At 36.8% G+C, this 17,940-nt stretch overlaps 1 protein-coding gene across 3 annotated transcripts in view; it reads right to left on the bottom strand.

The window, feature by feature from the left end:
- Positions 1-6,457: 6,457 nt before the first annotated feature.
- GNB1 (G protein subunit beta 1) overlaps positions 6,458-17,940 on the bottom strand; it is a 45,389-nt gene continuing 33,906 nt past the window's right edge. For 2 of the 3 annotated variants that reach the window (XM_009274152.2, XM_009274153.2), the window contains 6 exons: positions 16,711-16,873; positions 14,224-14,290; positions 12,475-12,676; positions 11,419-11,635; positions 8,560-8,671; positions 6,458-8,176 (listed from right to left, as the gene is read on the bottom strand). In XM_009274152.2, the coding sequence (XP_009272427.1) occupies positions 8,565-8,671; positions 11,419-11,635; positions 12,475-12,676; positions 14,224-14,290; positions 16,711-16,873 (756 nt within the window). In that variant the 3' untranslated portion in view covers positions 6,458-8,176; positions 8,560-8,564. The remainder of the gene's footprint in view (positions 8,177-8,559; positions 8,672-11,418; positions 11,636-12,474; positions 12,677-14,223; positions 14,291-16,710; positions 16,874-17,940) is intronic. The other variant, XM_009274154.2, reaches the window with a different exon arrangement.

The following is a 17,940-nucleotide window of genomic DNA, read 5'->3' as shown; positions in this document are numbered from 1 at the left end:
ATGAACTTTGTCTTCCCAAGCCCTTCTGAAGAAGGTGAGGTGAAAGATAGTATTTGAAGAGGTTTTTATTCCCAGTCTTTCTTTACTTGGTGATGCAAGTGAATGCATTCGTGATTTACGGTCTCAAACTATAAATCATACTTACAACAAAATAAACTAAGCACACTAACTATATCCTGCCCCTCCTGTTGCAGTTGGAGAGGTAGAGGTAATATGTCTTGACATAGGTGATGGAAATGAAATATCTAAATACATTCACAAGATCCACACTTTCATGGAGAAGGGTCCACAGGCAACACTTCACTAGTAAATGCAGGCATAGAACTATTAATGCCACAGAAGTAGAGATGTTTATATCAATATGTAAGACTTTTCTTGTTTGTGACTGGTAAAATTTTAGATTGCTTTGGGGGTTAGAACCTCTTAGAAGCATTTTTGGTAGTTTACAGGCTAAGGGAGGTGTAACAAACATGCATGTTTCTCTATATTACCTACAAAGTACAGCCCATGTACAGGCGGTACAGATGCTGACATTCTCTACTTTTCTGAAACAGAATTGTTTAGAAACTCTCACAGCTTCTTATATTATTTGATTTAAATACAGTCAGTGCCACTGAGCATAGAATTAAATAAATGAATTAAATAAATGTATTCCCCTATTTAATTGCAGGAGAGGGACTCCTGTGGTTGGTTCTGAAAATATAAAAGTCCCTAGTTATCTGGTTTCTGATGTACTGGAAGACAACTGAGACAGCAACTTTAGCTAAGACTCCAATTCAACAGTCAGGCTTCAAGATAAGTAACCATATCATCATCAAATGGGTTAGAAAGTAGCAGCTTAGTAATATTTCTAATTTCACACCATGGGTTTGTGAAAGTTGTGTAGGTCTGCAGACCATATTACAGCAAAGCACGCATGCTGGTTCACAGAAAGAAAAAAAAAAGATGTAAGAAAGGATATTCCAAACATTTTTGTTTGGTGTAAGGAGGCAGCTGAAATAACCTTCCAGGAAGTGAACTGTAAACTGTACCTAGACCAATTCATCCACTATTTAATGTCCTCTGGGTACTAACATGGTATTCTGAGCACCTTCAGCGTACCAGAGAACACAGTGCAAAAAAACCTTACAGTTATAAAACTTGAGTAATTTTAAGTGTCAGATGTTGTCTACCACTCACTCTAAATCTTGTCGTGTTCTTCCCATTGGATTAAGCACCAGCTTCAGGGAGCTAAGGATCAAATATGATTATTCCCATTGGACCTTGTTTCAGCTTTGTTTATAATATCACAGAAAGTAAATCACTAAGAAAAAGATAAGGAACTATGGTGAAAAATAAATGAAAGTTTAGATAAATATATGCAGTTACATATTATTACAGTATGACTCACTCTGTCAAGCACCAGCCAGTGTAGAAAAGGATCTGCTGCTGCCTACTTGCTCTTCACTCAACACGAATCCTTATTTTGCAAAAGAGACAAAAACTAAATATTATAATTCTATAGATCTTAAAATATGTTTGCTTTTGTAAACAAGGACTTGGAATTTATGTGATGGTTCTGTCAGATACAAGAATAGTATATATCATAGCAATACTCATTTCCACTGCAGAAAGGTACTTCACTACACTGCTAGATAGAAGCGGACATCAGAGTCTGATCTTAGCATGAATAACTTGTCAATCAAAATACCTTCATTAGAAACTCCAGATCCCAATTCCTACTTAAAGCAGAGGAGGAAAGCTAAAAAGAGCAAGTACTTGGGATTAGAGCTGTGACAGGGTGTGTCAAAAATGTTGAGAGGGAATTCAGAAATATTGGAAGGGGAGCGGGGCTGGAGAGAAACGCAGGAAGTTACTGAGGTTGTTCATTATCTCCATCCATTATTTTCTAAATAAGAATTAGATTTAAAGTTGTCTAAGAGACCCTGCTGAGCTAACACTGGCTGATTTTAACCTCTCCACCTCTGCCATCTGAAGTTTTTACATAAAAAATTAGAAAATAAAATCCCTATAAAAGTAAACATTAGGAAAAGCTTGTTTTGTTTCTAAGTATTTATGGAAAAATCAGAACATCTTCAATGGACTCTGAAGATATACGAAGGAGGGGTTACATGTACTAGGAACATATTGCAGCCAAATTCAGCATAGGCTTCTTCATCATAAACACATTCTCTACACTGACCACCCATCTTCATTATGTTTTATACCACCAGATGGAGCTGCACTGTTTGTACGTCTATATACCATTTTCATGAGAACTCAGCGTTTTACCATCTTGAATAGTTCATCCTTTTTAACAGACTTTTTCCTCCCTTATCTCTTTTGCCATTTAAAAATCTGTTACATCAAATAAACTTTTCATTTTCCACTTCCAGCTCCACAGATGATTACCTCTCAGGGTCAATCACATCTCACTGCACTAATCTAGAACAAATGGCTTATGAATAATTGAAGAAGGAAAAGATTATTCTCTTTTTTCTATTTTATGACAAAATTGACTTGGTTTAAGCCTGGAATTACTTGAATGAGTATTTTGTGGGGCCTGTGCTTCTAAAGGGTGAGTTTTTAGCAGCCAGCTCTCTAAGCAATGAGAAGATCACCCCGCTTTTATTCACATTTCTACGGCTTCTGTTTTCCCCATGTAAGTGACATACTGGGTAATTTTACAAGTACAATCTGTGTTACTATCGATACACACTTTCAAAATACTCCTTGGAGACTTTTTAGTATTGACTTTTGAAGAAAAAGCTGAGTAGACAGTTTCAGAATGATTCAACTTTGCCTTCCTTTAATGAACATACTTTGAATGGGCCCAGATTACCAGAGGGGAATTTGTCAATATTTGACAAGTTTAGGAATCGCCATGGGAATTGTGAGCACAAGCTTTCCTGCTTCCACTGAATTGATTTAACCCATAGAGCAAGTGCCACGTGAGGAAACTTCTCCCTGGTCTGCATTTCAACACTCAAATACGCACACGTTACAAACTAGCAGGCAGCAAAGTACAGATCCAAACGTGAGGCCCTGTGGTCAGAAGGCCAGAAATCTGCCAGTCATGTACCGTCTCCTGTCAGGAAACAGGAACCGCAGATTGTCTGAACAGTGTTTCCTGGAGAGATGGTTTAACACAAGCAGTAAAGCCCGGAACAACATCCAGCCACATCAGAATCAAGGCCTTCATTTTCCCAGTCCAAGTGACTGATAGAGCAGGCCCATGGATTTTGATTTACTGGTGGATCAGGTTTCACAAGAACAGTAAGAAAAGAAAAAGACAGCATCCAGTAATGTTTAAGAAAAGACCGGAAGGAGACAGAGCAGGAATTTTTTAACTCATGAGGTACACTGGACCAAAGTAATAATATTTAAATCAGCGAATAACACTGCCAGAAAAAAGAACATCTGACAGGATGCAAGCAGCTGCCATTCAGGATACAATATGTCTGCTCCCATCACTGAGCATACAGGGAATTTTCATGTGACAGGGCCATTCAGAGCAGGGGTGACAAGGGAATAGGCTAAGCATCCCTGTTCTAGAACAATGGAACTGAAATCTATTGTTTATTCTTTCCAAACTTTGTCCAGCTCTTCTTCCTCCCTTTCTTGTACAACCTTAAAACAGAAAAAAAATCAACTTTTCACATACTTTAGGAGAATTATTACACATTGGAATGTAACATAGATAGAAAGTGACCAATTCAACTCAGATCCATTGAGTAGCCTGATGTTTAAAGCAGAAGCAGACTTTCTAAAGATTATATGAAGACAAGAAAAACAGCATCACTATGCAAAAATAGCCAACTGCTGTTAGAACTTGTTCATTAGTCGGTTCTTTTATTCTTTCCTCTCAAATCTGAATTCATGGTTACACCTACACTAAAAACAGTGTTAATCATAATACCACACAGGATCCTGATTTGTTTCAGACCAAGTTACACAGAACTCAGCAAGGGTGACAGGTTTTATTATTCTTTATTTACTCTGCCACTTCCCAGAAACCAGATCATTCTATTTTTAGCTCTTATAAGGCATGATTCAATCAGTAATTTTAAGTACGTTTCACAGCTGATTTAAAACACACACTCCAGGGCACTTAATGGTCAAAACTTAGAACGCCCAACTGGATCTTTTCTTCAACTAGCAGTAGAACCTCAGATCTTTTAAAATACATTTAATTCACTAAGAAATTGAAGGCCACGAGGGGCACAGAAAACATTATAATTTAAAGTCTTAACTCTAGGTACTGAGATAGAGAAATCTGTTACCTCTTCCTTCACTTGACTCTTTCCCGTCAGCTCCATGAGAGGATTCCAATCCCAAGGAAGTCCATTCTATTACCATGACACACTTTCCAAGCCAGGACCAGACAACTCTAACTCCTTTTCCCACCTCCACACCCACTCATTATCCAAATACCTCAGATCCATCGGTCTTGTCCACCTTCATCATCTAACATGCTTCGTGAACGCATAAAGTTTTACTCCATCCTCCTTTGCAAAGACACCACTCCTCATCCCTTCATATATCTAATACACACTCAGGAGCCCATGAGTAAGAAACTGCAAGCGCTGCCACTAAGACCAAGCAGAGACAAACCGTTCTCACATATTATTGTTCTCAGTTTATAAAACCTTGCTCTAGAAATTTGCCACCATCTAGGTGAACCTGCTCTTTTGGAACCACATCCGAGAATTATCTTTGAGTTAGAATCTTTTCAAAGCCTACAGGAAGAGCTACTATGTTACTATGATTGCTATAGGTAAGATTACACAAGCCATTTTGATTTGGGTACTGATCTAAGCCCACCCTTAAAGTTAAAGGCATTCAAATTCAAAGACTTGGCCCGAAGTCAGACACACAAGAGTTCAGTGCTTCTCACTTGGCATACTTATTTTTCTTCAGTTACAGCTCTCTGAATAACTAAGCATACGAAGACTGAGACAGATATTTAAATAATATAGTTTAAGGCTTCATATTTAACAGAAGCACTGTCTGCAATAAGAGGCATTTGCAACTGTTTGCATTTCAAATAAATCACACTACACATTAGCCTCTTGACACAAGAAGTTACTATCTTGGCAGGTATTTTATTGCCAGCAAAAGCATTATCAGCACAGGTGGGAAGCAGTAATTTAACATATGGATAGAGATTAAGGAAAGTAAGACAGATCATGTCTGCATTGATTTTATTATAGACTATGCAAAGTCACATATGAAACATCCGTTGGAATAAAAATATACCACGTGAGTGGAAAAAACAGCTATACCATTTGGAATTGGAAAAGACTAAACTTGAATTCCCAAATTTAAGCATTTCCAGCCATGAGCTACTTACCAGTATTCTGCAGTCCAAAAACCCAAAGCTCACAGTTAACGGCTGCTAGTTAAGTAATGCCACCATCATATTTTCCATACTCACAGCTTTTAAAAACTTCTCCATTGAGGCTGAGAATTTCCATGTTTGGAATGAAACCAAGCCATGGCACTGGAATTTCTTTTGGTTGATGTGAAATGAGGGAAAATCCACTTTTGTTTACATCAGAACAAGAAGAGACTTTACCCACTAAAAATACAAAACAAAACCCTCAAGTGGATCAATACCGAGTTGTTAAGCCAATTGCCTTTCAACACCTCGTTTCAGGAATTTGCTTCTGTGGGTATAAAAATCAATTTTGTTTTTCCTAGGTATAATTCTGCCTTGTGGAGACTTTTTTCTTACTGAGCATTAAAATGGCAACTACTTACCCTTCTTAATACCTACAGTAAGGACAGCTAACAATGACAACAGAGCTTATTTGGCCAGATCCTCAAATGGCAATAACACAAGATGTTCCACTCAATTCTTTTCCTATTAAAGGACACAAAAGTTTTAAAAGAAGTTACTAAACATTTTGCTCTGATTTCCTACTTCAGGTTTTACACTTTTATATTCCACAAAGCATTTTTGTGATGCATACCACATGAATCATACTAGCGACTTTCATTTGGAGTTTGAGCTAAGAGAGCTACCAGCAGTTTTTGATTAAGCTCTCAACTAGCTCTAGCAATCAAACCAAGAAATGTCCATCTTATATAGTTAAGAACGGAGGAAGCAAAATGCCTGCAGCCACTAAGCTCCACGTACTTGCCATTCAGTGTTAGCATACATTGCACATTTACACATACATTTCAGACACTGCTGACAACACTTTCCAATAAAAATCGTGAGGGTTTTATAGTTCATCTTGCAATTCTGGTTTTAGCTTTAAAATGAAACCCACATCCCTTCACATGAATACACACTTTCTAACACACTGCATACTCTGCCCAATTAACCATTAAAAATCCAAGCCATTTTAAAATACTGAACAATTTGTTTTGGGGCAGCATACACTTCTCTCATTTTTATTTCATAACTCAAATCCTGCCAGAAGCAGTTTTGTGGGTTGAACAATAAGCTGCAAAACAGATCAGTCAAAACTCATGTCAAACTGCTTTATTACATCTTAAATAACATTACATTTTAATATAGTATCTATCTTGCATCCAGCTTTCTTGAAGTACACTGACTTTAAAATTAAATACAAAAGGTGAAGAAGGATACAGGGCGTGGAGAAAGCTCTACAGAGTAGTTTCATGAAAGAGAGTAAGAGGGAATTCATCTTTTATGCCAAATCCAGGCCTAACGCACAATTACAGCACATTTTTGTACAGAATGTTGCAGAAAAAACAAAATGGAGAAAAGCTACTACTGCTGCTAGGAAGGAGCATTTCTGGATACAGTGAGAAGATAGGAAAGTTTAACAGAACAATCTGCTGTCCAAACACTGCTGCTTTTAACATTTTATTTGAAAAGAAAGCCAGGAAAACCTGCTCATTACAAAAATGACTCTGATCAGATGCAAAGGACTCATCCTACAAGAGGAACTGGCTGTAAGGAACTGATTTATAAAGAAGATGGTCTAGGTTCCCTCCTCCCACACCCCAGAATCTTTGACAGCGATTGTTTGAACAGGCTGGTTCTTTTAAAAAAAAAAAAAAAAAAAAAAGTGACTCATCACGCTACTCCAAAACGTGCATAGCTTTGTACTTGAGTTCTTCATAGATTTATGCACAGAGTAGCAACAATAAATGAATACAGCGACAATGGTTACAGTTTTTAAACAGGTTATTTCTTCAAAGAAAAAACATCTAAGGACTTAGTCCAATATGCACTTTTTAGCATTTCTACAGCATGCGATTCTAAGAGTAAACCCACCCAATATGGCAAACAATCAAAAAAGGTTTTTTTTTTGTTTAACTTAGAAAGTTCAAGATCATTATTTTCAAAACATTGATTTGTACATCATTTCATACACAAAGAATTGACTCAATACCCAAGTGTAGGATAGGTCTCTTTTGAAAACAGAGATTCCTGGTTGTTGAGACTTATAGGATAGTGTTAGGATATATAAACTGCCCTTTCAAGTGGACAAAACCAAAACAGATTAAAAAAATCAGTGTGGTGAAAAAGGGGGGGCAGGAGGGACCAAGGATTGCATTTGTTATCCATAAAAGGTGAAAGGATTCTTTAAACAAGCATTCATTACCTTTTACAGCATGTGCTTGGTTACCTTACTGCTTAACATTATCCTATATATGCCAAGTTTTGTGCAACAATTATCTGTGATACTAGAAAATAAAATAAAAAAAAATTAGGGACTAAATTTACAGCGTTAACAACCCCCAGATGCTCTGGGCTAGGACTCCCTTGTTTTGCTCAATTAAATACATAAAGAAATGTATTTAAAAAGGAAACTTGAAAAAAATCCTGCTACAAACATGACTTTAAAATTTGCAAGTGTGTGAGATAAAGTCCTTAACTTCAACTTGGAAACTACAGTGAAAGCTAACTGTTTCACAATTATGCTCAAGTTTATTTTCTGGTCATGCTTTTTATGATAGTGTTTCATTTTTAAATTCTCAAGACAAAAAAAAATGGTCCCAAAAGGAATGCACAATTTCATTTTGCTTACAACACAGAAATTCTTCTTGGAAAGGTAATTGTGCTCTTCATTTCAGCAACAGGAGACGGAAAAGATCTTGCCCTTTGAAGTTGGGGAGGATGGGGGTCCAAGTTAGTATGGTTGGATTGGATATGCTATCATTTTTAATTTTCAACCGTTGGAAACTTCTTCCAGTCATGGAGTCCGCCGCTCTTCTGACACACAGAAAGATTTATTAAGAGTTGCACTTTGATAAACTGTAATCAAGTTTCAAGCTTTGCTCTCGCTACCCACTGAACTTACTTAGCCATTATCTCACCATTTTTAAGAACGCCATTTATTTACCAACCCAGATTCAAAAGACTGTAGTCATCCCTACCAGAAAAATAAAATATGCCAAAAATAGTTCATCACAACAATGTCATTGCATACATTAAACAAATAGCCTTCTAAAAAAAACTGATTTTTTTTTTTTCCCTCAGTGACTTTCCTAATCTGAACTACAAGCTTGCAGCATCAGTAAAACAGCACTGTTCAGACCTGGAGAAAAGCATTCTGACTACCAAACAAGGACAGTCTTAATTAATTGGATACCTACCTACTTCAGTTCCAGATCTTGAGGAAGCTGTCCCATGATCCTGTTGCCACTGCCATACCATCATCAGTCACACCTAAGCAACTGACACGGTTATCATGACCAGCAAGGACACCTATAAATAAGAACATGTAACAAACATATTACATTACTTTGATGATGATTTCATATTTCAGTTCAAGTAACACTGAGGCACACATGTTTGGGTTAGGCAACCTATACATTCAAAAATCCTGAACAAACATGGTTGGAATTTTTAAATGCTTTTGGTTTTACAAGCACAAGCTTAGATACAACCGGGTTGGTTTGCAAGGGGGTAATTCAGTAAACGCATTACTCCAAAATTTTCCTTGTATATTCCCCACATTATGACCTTTACCGGTTTCTTGTGAGTTGTGAAATCACAGCCCTGAAATTTCTGCTGACAATGTCATACCATGCATCGCATAGCTCTTAATATTTCCTCTTCGTAGTGATAAAGATCAGTTAGATTTTGCAAAATTTTTTAATGTGTAAAATCAGAAGTTAAGCTGAATTATGTTATGAACACTAAAGCATTTTCCATCTAATTTTGTCTTACTATGTTTACAAGCACTTACGAGACTTAAACTCCTACATACAATCCATTTGTCAATATGGAGGTCTGCTACAATTCAATTATAGTACCATTAAAAAAGAATTGAGACACTAAACAGAAAAATTAAGGGAACCAACATTTTCCTCTATCCCCTTTAATTTAACAGTTTCAAGGAGGTAAAAAGAAAACCTAACTATGACCAAGCTCTTTCCAGTCCACAGCACTGAGCTAAGATATTATTGAAAGACTTAAAATTAATCTTTCTACACCAATTACACTGCTCATAGGACTCTCCTCATTCATATTTTGGGCTTTTCCCCTCCATTACTATTCTCCAATACAGAACATGAATTAAGTCAGTTTTAGTTCTTACACAAATTAGTATGTTTAAAAATTAATATTTTTAACTGTTAATTCAGTGTAAAAATGACTACTTCATACACAAGGATTCTTTATGTTTGAAGAAGTAACATCTCTGATATACTTTATAAAAGCAGTAACGCTGTGTAACACCATTAACCTCCAGATCCTATTAAATCTATACAAGTGTCTAAGCCTCAGCACAGAATCGCGCAGTGCTGCAGCACAAGCCAAACCCTAAGTGTTGAGGCAGACGACACAATCTTCAGAAATTTAGTGCGATAAAGAAGCCAGCTGCCAGAGCTAACAAAAGTACCTAGGAGTTACCTAGAATTTACTGTGGAAATAGCATTAGTATATCAAAACTCAGTCTACCATCAACATTAGTTAGTGCTGCAACTTGGTAAAACAAAGAGAGCACCAAGAAGTTTTATACAATTTGAACTGAATACATAACAACAAAGGTGTTTAATATAGAATCAGGCATGATAAAAGCATCAAATCTGCTCAATCTTAAGTCTCAGAACATTTCAATAAGCAGAATACTGGATAAAGTAGTTGTTTAAATCAGTTCTAAAACTTGGCAATAAAGAATCACACTTCATAAGTACATGGACCATAAACCCAGATCAGTATAAAGAATTGATTCTCATTTCTACAGGTAAGCAAGATCATCACCTCCTTCTATTCTTTTCCTTAATGAAAGTCTTTCAAAGAAAAAATGCAAGAAAAACCACATAGTTGTTTTTACAGTACTTAAATACAGCCAATTGTAAACTAACCTAGACATTAATCAAGAGAAATTTCTCAATGCATCTCCATACAGGCTTATATACACATTTATGGTCTCAATAATCAAAGTATAAGAATCTCAAGTTGCAAATCTCAACACACAGACAAGGCTGATTCATAAAATGCATTTCAGTACTGAAATAATTGTGTTTGGCACCATTAACTTGCAAACAGAACCAAATGCTGTTTTACAATACGTGAACCAAGTGTCTACAGTTTCAACTTCTCAGCACCGATAAAAACTATCATGAATTTTGGAAGAAACAAAGAATAAAATCTGAGTGGTAAAACAAAGTTGCTAGAGACAGAAATTAACAAACCCAAGGGAAACTATTTTGGTATAGTTCAGGATTATGTGTTTGTTTATATCTTTTTCACATGCAATATATCTTCCCCTCAAAGTAATGAATCAATTTGCACCAAATAATGTACTTGGAACTAATCCTTTCAACTGCACACGGAAGAATATTCTGCTTGGCTGGTGTTTTTTGTTTGCTTTTAAAACCCACCTAGGATAATTTTAAAAGCCTAGACCACTTCATTCAGTAACAGAGTAGGTCCTTGTTCTCAACCCCTGTTCCAATGAGAATAAGACAACATTTATGGCCTAATTTATACCTTTTCTCCTTTTTTCTAATAAAAGTTTTCATTTTAAAGAACTGAAGTTAAATTATCTTCATCTTTGGACCATAAATATCATATTCATTTCCTCAAAAGAATCTCCACAGTGTTTGTTGTTTTGCTGGTTGTCTCTACAGCTACTGCTACAAATATCAGAAAAAAAAAATATGCTTTTATATAAACAGCAACATTAACGTTGAATTGCTTTGAACAGTTCATACATAAACAACGCCATAAAGTCTAAAAAAAAAATGCCATCCACCCTGAAAACCTCATTTTTAATGGCAGTCTTCCTGTTCTCAAGCATCCATTGTTCCCTTCTATCCTTTAGAAGTATTCCAATTTATTTGTTAACATCTTTAAGCTACTTTCATCATTGGTCATCCTAAAACAGGTTATCAGAGAGTTTTAAAGTTGAGACAGGGAATGCTAACAGGTCTGTGCATATGACTCAACTCACACATTCAGTATGTCACACTGTGTTTATAATATTTAAAACCAAAAACGTTTACCTGCTCTATCAGCTTTCAGTGTGTCCCAGACATTGCAGTTGAAGTCATCATAACCAGCTAGGAGGAGACGTCCGCTCTTGGAAAATGCTACAGAAGTGATGCCACAGATGATGTTATCGTGTGAATAAACCATAAGTTCCTGATCAGCCCGAAGATCAAAAAGCCTGCACGTAGCATCATCCGAGCCTGTGGCAAATGCGTTGCCATTTGGGAAGAACTTTAGTGAGGAGGGGGAGAAAGGGGGGAAGGAAAAAAAGACACATGATTTCAGACTTGATTCCTCTGTCTCGTTGAATATACCGATGTTGTACAGACCAAGAGGAAAAAGAAAGCAGCAAAGAAGAGTACACACCTCTCCACTACTGGGATATGGGCAAAAAGAGCATGTGAAGAAACAGCCACTGTTTCCATTTACCATAATGGATCTTGTCCTGGTTTCAGCTGGGAGAGAGTTAATTTTCTTCCTACTAGCTGGTAGAGTGCTGTGTTTTGGATTTGGGATGAGAATAATGTTGATAACACACTGATGGTTTAGTTGTTGCTCAGTAGTGCTTACACTAGTCGAGGACTTTTCAGCTTCCCATGCTCTACCGACTGAGAAGGCTGGAGGTGCACAAGAAGCTGGGAGGGGGCACAGCCGGGACAGCTGACCCAGACTGGCCAAAGGGACATTCCGTACCATTTGACATCATGCTCAGTACATAAACTGGGGGAAAGCTGGCCAGGGCGGCTGCTGCTCAGGCACTGGCTGGGCATCGGTCAGCAGGTGGTGAGCAATTGCACTGTGTATCACTTGCTTTGTATATTCTTTTATCATTGTTGTTATTATTATTGGGGTGGGCGAGCGGCTGTGTGGTGCTCAGTTGCCAGATGAGGTTAAACCACAACAATCTGAAGTTGTACAAATTTCAGGTACTTTCCCCAGCTACAAAAACTATTAATTAAAGAAAATATGCCATAATACTACATCATACAGTACATGCTTAAGAGCCAAGACCAGAGAAATATAAAAATATAAATTTAAGTCCCATGTCCTCTGTTCAAGTTGATACATACACAGATGGCATTGATGTCCGACTCATGGCCAGTAAAGGTTTGCCGACACATTCCTTCTCTAACATCCCACAGTTTGGCAGAGGCATCACAGGCACCAGAAACAAAACACCGGGCATCAGGAGCAAGAGACAAACTCATGACGTCTCCAGTGTGCCCAGTAAATGTAGTTGTCTGCTGACCAGTTTCTATGTCCCAGAGAGCGCTTGAAAGAATAATTAAAAGGCAAAAATCAACACATTTGTGCTCCATTAGAAGGTCTAGACAGCAATTCTTGTCTAAACCTATTCATTTATATCACTGCTAAAAAGTAAAACTCTATAAAGTATTAACAAAAAATATACTGAGAGTAGAAAAAACAAACATTCTTTGTTGAACTATTTGGCTACGTTACAGGATAATTGTGCACAGAAGATTTTAAAAGCCATCTTCAATTTTAAAATATTGGGGGTTTTAAATTGAAAAACAGTGCAAAAAACTAATGACTTAAACTCATGGCTGTTTATACATAAAGCTCTTATGACATGCCAATGACTATTGTCCAGCACTACTACAAGATTGATTTAAAGCAGCAGTGGTAAGGCTACAGCAAAAGCTGAGTCAGCATTTCTCATTTTTAAAAACTCACTGAGGATGTGTAACTTTGTGAATTATTTCCATCATCTTAAAGCTGCACCACTTTCCCAAGACAGCAAAATCACTACTACAGTGATAATCGAAGAGTACAAAAGGATGAAAGAACACTATCACCTCCCTAACAAGAGGTCTAAACATTTAAGGAAGATTAAGGATTTTTAATTTCTGTAATTTCTCAGTAAACCAGACCCATCAGTGGCAGATTTGCACTAGGCAAATAAGAGAGGACTGTACTTTGATACTGTACTTTGAAGCTTGGCTGAACTGATGTCAAGGACAAACTGTTATCCAGACAACTGTAGAGTTATTGTAATAACTCTTGAAGCAGCTGTATCCTCTTATAAAGAGCATAAATTCTAACAAATTGTGTTTGTTTTTTAAAAAACACCACCACCACATATTTAGAAACATTTTTGTATAAAAAACATATGTATATATACAATAGCTACTCAGAATCAGTGGACTAATAGATAGGCATTCAAAGAGACTGACGCTGTGCAGGAGAGGTATTCATTAGACAACCTTTGCCATAAGAACTGCTGCTTGGGAGAGCTGTAATGCTTTTAAGAATTAATAGAAAAATCTATGAAAAAAGATTGAGGTCTTTTTTTGTTCAGAAGCTAGTATTTATTAAGACATACACCTACATACTCCTCAAAAAACCTATCTGCTGTCACTGTAGAATATTTTCTAGGAGCTCTTCTGAATAGCAACATAAACTAAATTCTGTATTAGAAAAATCCAAATATGACTCTAAGTAATAAATACTGAATACTGAAAAACTTTGAGAAAAGTTATTAGTCTAATACACTTATTTCTGAAAGCCAAATAGTTAAAAAAAATTTCCCATACCATCTTAACACAGATAATCAGGTCAGGCTCTTCAGAACATGGGCATCATGGGCATAACTAAACAGGCAAAGCTAACAAACTTGAAAGACCAAGTGAAAGACCAAGTTTTCCATTACTAGTAAAAATGTGACATATGAATAATAATTAATCACATTTAGTCTTATGGATGACTATTAGGTTTACGAGGACTAAAGTTTCCTTCAATAATAGAGTACAGTTGTGAAAAGTCATTACTAACAATCATGTCAAAATTTTACTGCTTACCAAGTGGTGTCGCCAGAGCTGGTAACAATTTGATTATCATCCAAGAAACGACAGCATGACAAGTATCCTTAAAACAAAATAAGGAGTTGATGAATAAGACCAGAGATTACTCTTCACATTGTATACTGGCTTGCTTATATGTTGCTTCCTCCTCTCCTGAAGATGAAGCAACAAACTACTATATATGCCTAAAATACAACACAGACAATTTTTATATAGGAACCTCCAACGTTTTGGACAAAATGTATTTTGGCTCTTTACAAACCATGCCCAATTCAACCACTACACTAGCACAGTGATACACTGGTATCATAGCAAGTTGACCTAAACAAAGACATCTGTAACACAGAAAAAAGTAAAAACTGAAGCAGCTTAACCAAACAGGGTAGACACTGTTTTGGAAATAACCTTACCAATTTTTCTTTCGGTACAGAGTGGGGAGAGGAGGATGAGGAAGAGAAAGAGGGAGTAGTAGCAAGGCAAAAGCGTGGAATCCACTGACCAAGTTGGAGAGAAGTATAGGTAACCCTATACTGTACACACTAAGCTTTCTTAGAAAGTGGATCTGTATGTCACTGCATCCAGGAGCAGCAAATGCTTATGACCTCAACTGCATCATACAACTACTGAGAAAAAATAAACTACATTCTTGGTCAGTACAAAGAACAGAGCATATACATTGGATGTTTCCCAACAGCGGCATCAAAGAATTTCATCTGGATGCTCTGAAGCATCTTTGTACTGAAGTACCACATGCCAAAATATCAACGTAACAACTCTGATTACAAAATTGGTCTGTCCTGCCAGCCACTTCTATTTCACAAAGCACAAACATCTTCTGAAAATCCAAACTACAGCAAAATATGAAAGCCTGTAAACATCAGCTTCCAGCTATAGGCTTTGTTTAATTCTGCAACAGAAAAGCAGCTCATTAAAACTGTTCCTTCGAGAAGATTCCACACAAACTGATCAGGTCTCAAATGTATTCCTTTGATGTCCCTTGCATTACAGCAAAATTCTGCCTCTCATGTTATGTAAAAATGCATGTTTTCCCAGCTATACAGTTTATAACCATAAAGACTATAACCATTTATGGTCTAGCTGCTTTATAACCATTAAGCAGCTAGAATATAATAGAAATAATGCTCTTTTTATTGCTAAATTATTTTTCAGTATTTTGATACATACACAGAGCCACATACTGAAAGCCAAAGCTCCCTGTATCATTCCAATTTTCCCTATGTCCTGAAGGGCAGGAGGGAGGCAGGGGAAGATGACAAGAGTACCTTCTTAGAAATCACTTTGCAGGTCGCATCACAACCACTATCTGAAGGTCAAATCAATACTGCATTCTAACACCCTTAACTATACCCAGAGGGTACACAATTCCTCTAAATTACATAAATCATGCTTTGTAAGAAAAACAGTTGAAAGAAAATGAAATAACATTAAGCGTGCTTTAATTCACATTTAACTTTTTCTGTATAAAAATTCATTAATGTATAACTATTTATTTCTGAGTAACCTTATTTTCCTTCAATGAACAGTCTTTATACAATTTTCTTTACTCTGTATAGTTAGAGGCTTGATCAGGCAGAAAACCAGCAAGACACAGAGCTCACCTGACATTTTGTCTAAAGAACTGTTAGAGGTTTTCTCTGGAGCAAGCTGACAGCCTCTAGAGCAATCTACCTTTGTTTTGCTGTGTTTTGGATTACACTCTTTGTGGAAACCAAGAGACCATAACAATGACGTGCAGCTTCAGAGCTGCAGGCTTTAGGAGAAAGGCGTAATGACTGTCCATTCCCTTTCTCAGATTGTTACCGATTCTGCAAGAATGCGGAAGACTACCGATGTGACAGGCTCAGTACTACACTAATACTTTACAAGATACCAGAGTGCCTACTAAATAGCCAGTCTTTCAATTTTCAATGGAGTTCAAGAAACCACCCATCTGGCTTTCCTCTGAAAAATTTCCGATCCCATTCACAAAAAAATAAAAATACTATCTGTCCTTTATCAGACAATATATAAAAGCAGTTCACATTTTCTAGGTTACTACTGCTTATAAGGTGCTCATCTCCGTTAACTGTACATTCTTTGGGAAGCAAGAATATCTTCAGCCACTTCCTCCATTTGGGGAGGAAGGAGAGAAGGAGAAACAGAAGAGGAAGCAATGAGAACTCAAACCTCTGCAACTAAAGAATAGCTCCATCAGAAGGCAGCTGCCTTGCTTATGAAAAGTTAAAACACATTCTCATTACACTTCTTTTGTTCAAAGGATATCATCCTTAAAAAAAATTTTTAAAAAGGAGGAAGAAAGCCATTTAAAAACAGGTAGTATGCAGCTACGGTCCCGTCACCCCCCAAGAAATAGAAGTGCACAATGAAGTATATCTTTTTAATTAGGAAATTATACTTAAATATTTTTTTTTAAATCTTCACCATGTGCTTAGGTAACTTAGAACATTCTGAACAGGCACTCACCTGTGTGACCAGCTAGTTCACGGCTGACACGTACATTCCCTTCACGAGTTTTCAAGTTATAAATGGAACAGATGTTATCAAGACCACCACAAGCCACATAATTTCCAGAAGGAGCATATGCACAAGTCATGACCCAAGATGAACGCAGGGGAATAGCATGCACCTGAAATAGATACATTAATGTATTTCATCTGCAAAACAACTGATTCAATAATTTACCATCAGGAGGTTTTTCATGTGTCTCTCAAGTCATACATCATCTTTTTGTCAAAAGGACAAGAAGAAAACAAGGAGGGAAAAAAAAAAGTCTTCGGCTGTTCGAGTATCAAACTATTTTGAGGGTAACTTGCATATATAGCTCGTCAGACCAAGTTATGACATAATTAAAACCTCAGATTTGCCTTTCCTGGATCCAGTTTAATCAGCAATTTTGGTAAAAAGTAAATCATTTCGTTTCAGTGCTCTGATTACTATTGGTTTATTATAGGTTCAGGAAAATATTGACTTCCAAGTACAGTCAGCAAAACTGCCAATTCCAGGCTTAGATGCTATGCTATGAATGAACAAGTAAGGAAATCGCTACTTTCACTGCCATTTAAATCCTTCTTTGGAAACCCACTGCAAGCAATCAAGCTTCATATTTAAATAACTACCCCATGTTTCCTTGTCATTCTGTGCTCAAAGAACTTTATTAAAAAAATTATTGAAGCGAAACCTGTTCTGTCTTGCTAACTCATTGCATTCATCCTTCAAATTTGTTATAACATCTTTAAGAAAGGGATCATATCCTTATGTATATTGTGAGATTTCATGCAATATTAACAATCTTCCTGCATTTCTTAAGAAAATAGTAAAGATTACTGTCTGTTCCTCTGCTGCTGCTACAGTAATCAGTGATCCTGCAGCAATCAGCAGTTAAAAAACAATACCCTGCACTAAAAACACAACCAGCTCATTTTGAGAAGTTTTCTGCCAAGGAACTAATCGGAATATTCACCTTGAGCCATTTTATTTTATCATTAGGAAGAGATCATATTTATGACAACTGCGTTACTTCCAATGTGTGCTGCAACTGCCAAAAGAGTATCTGCAGACTATCATTGAAGTATTTTTGCGTTAGCTGCTTCCAGGTGCTACCTAGTCAAATTTAGTACTGTTTCAACACCAAGCTGTTTGCTACCTATAATTCCAGAGGGTTTGGAGTTTGTTTGTTGTTTGTTGGTTTGTTTT

The sequence above is a fragment of the Aptenodytes forsteri genome, unplaced genomic scaffold, assembly GCF_000699145.1.
Source record: "Aptenodytes forsteri isolate BGI_AS27 unplaced genomic scaffold, ASM69914v1 Scaffold16, whole genome shotgun sequence".
In the NCBI taxonomy this organism is placed as follows: domain Eukaryota; kingdom Metazoa; phylum Chordata; class Aves; order Sphenisciformes; family Spheniscidae; genus Aptenodytes; species Aptenodytes forsteri.
The sequence above is the reverse complement of the archived record's forward strand: the minus strand, read 5'-3'. Positions and strand labels throughout refer to the sequence as shown.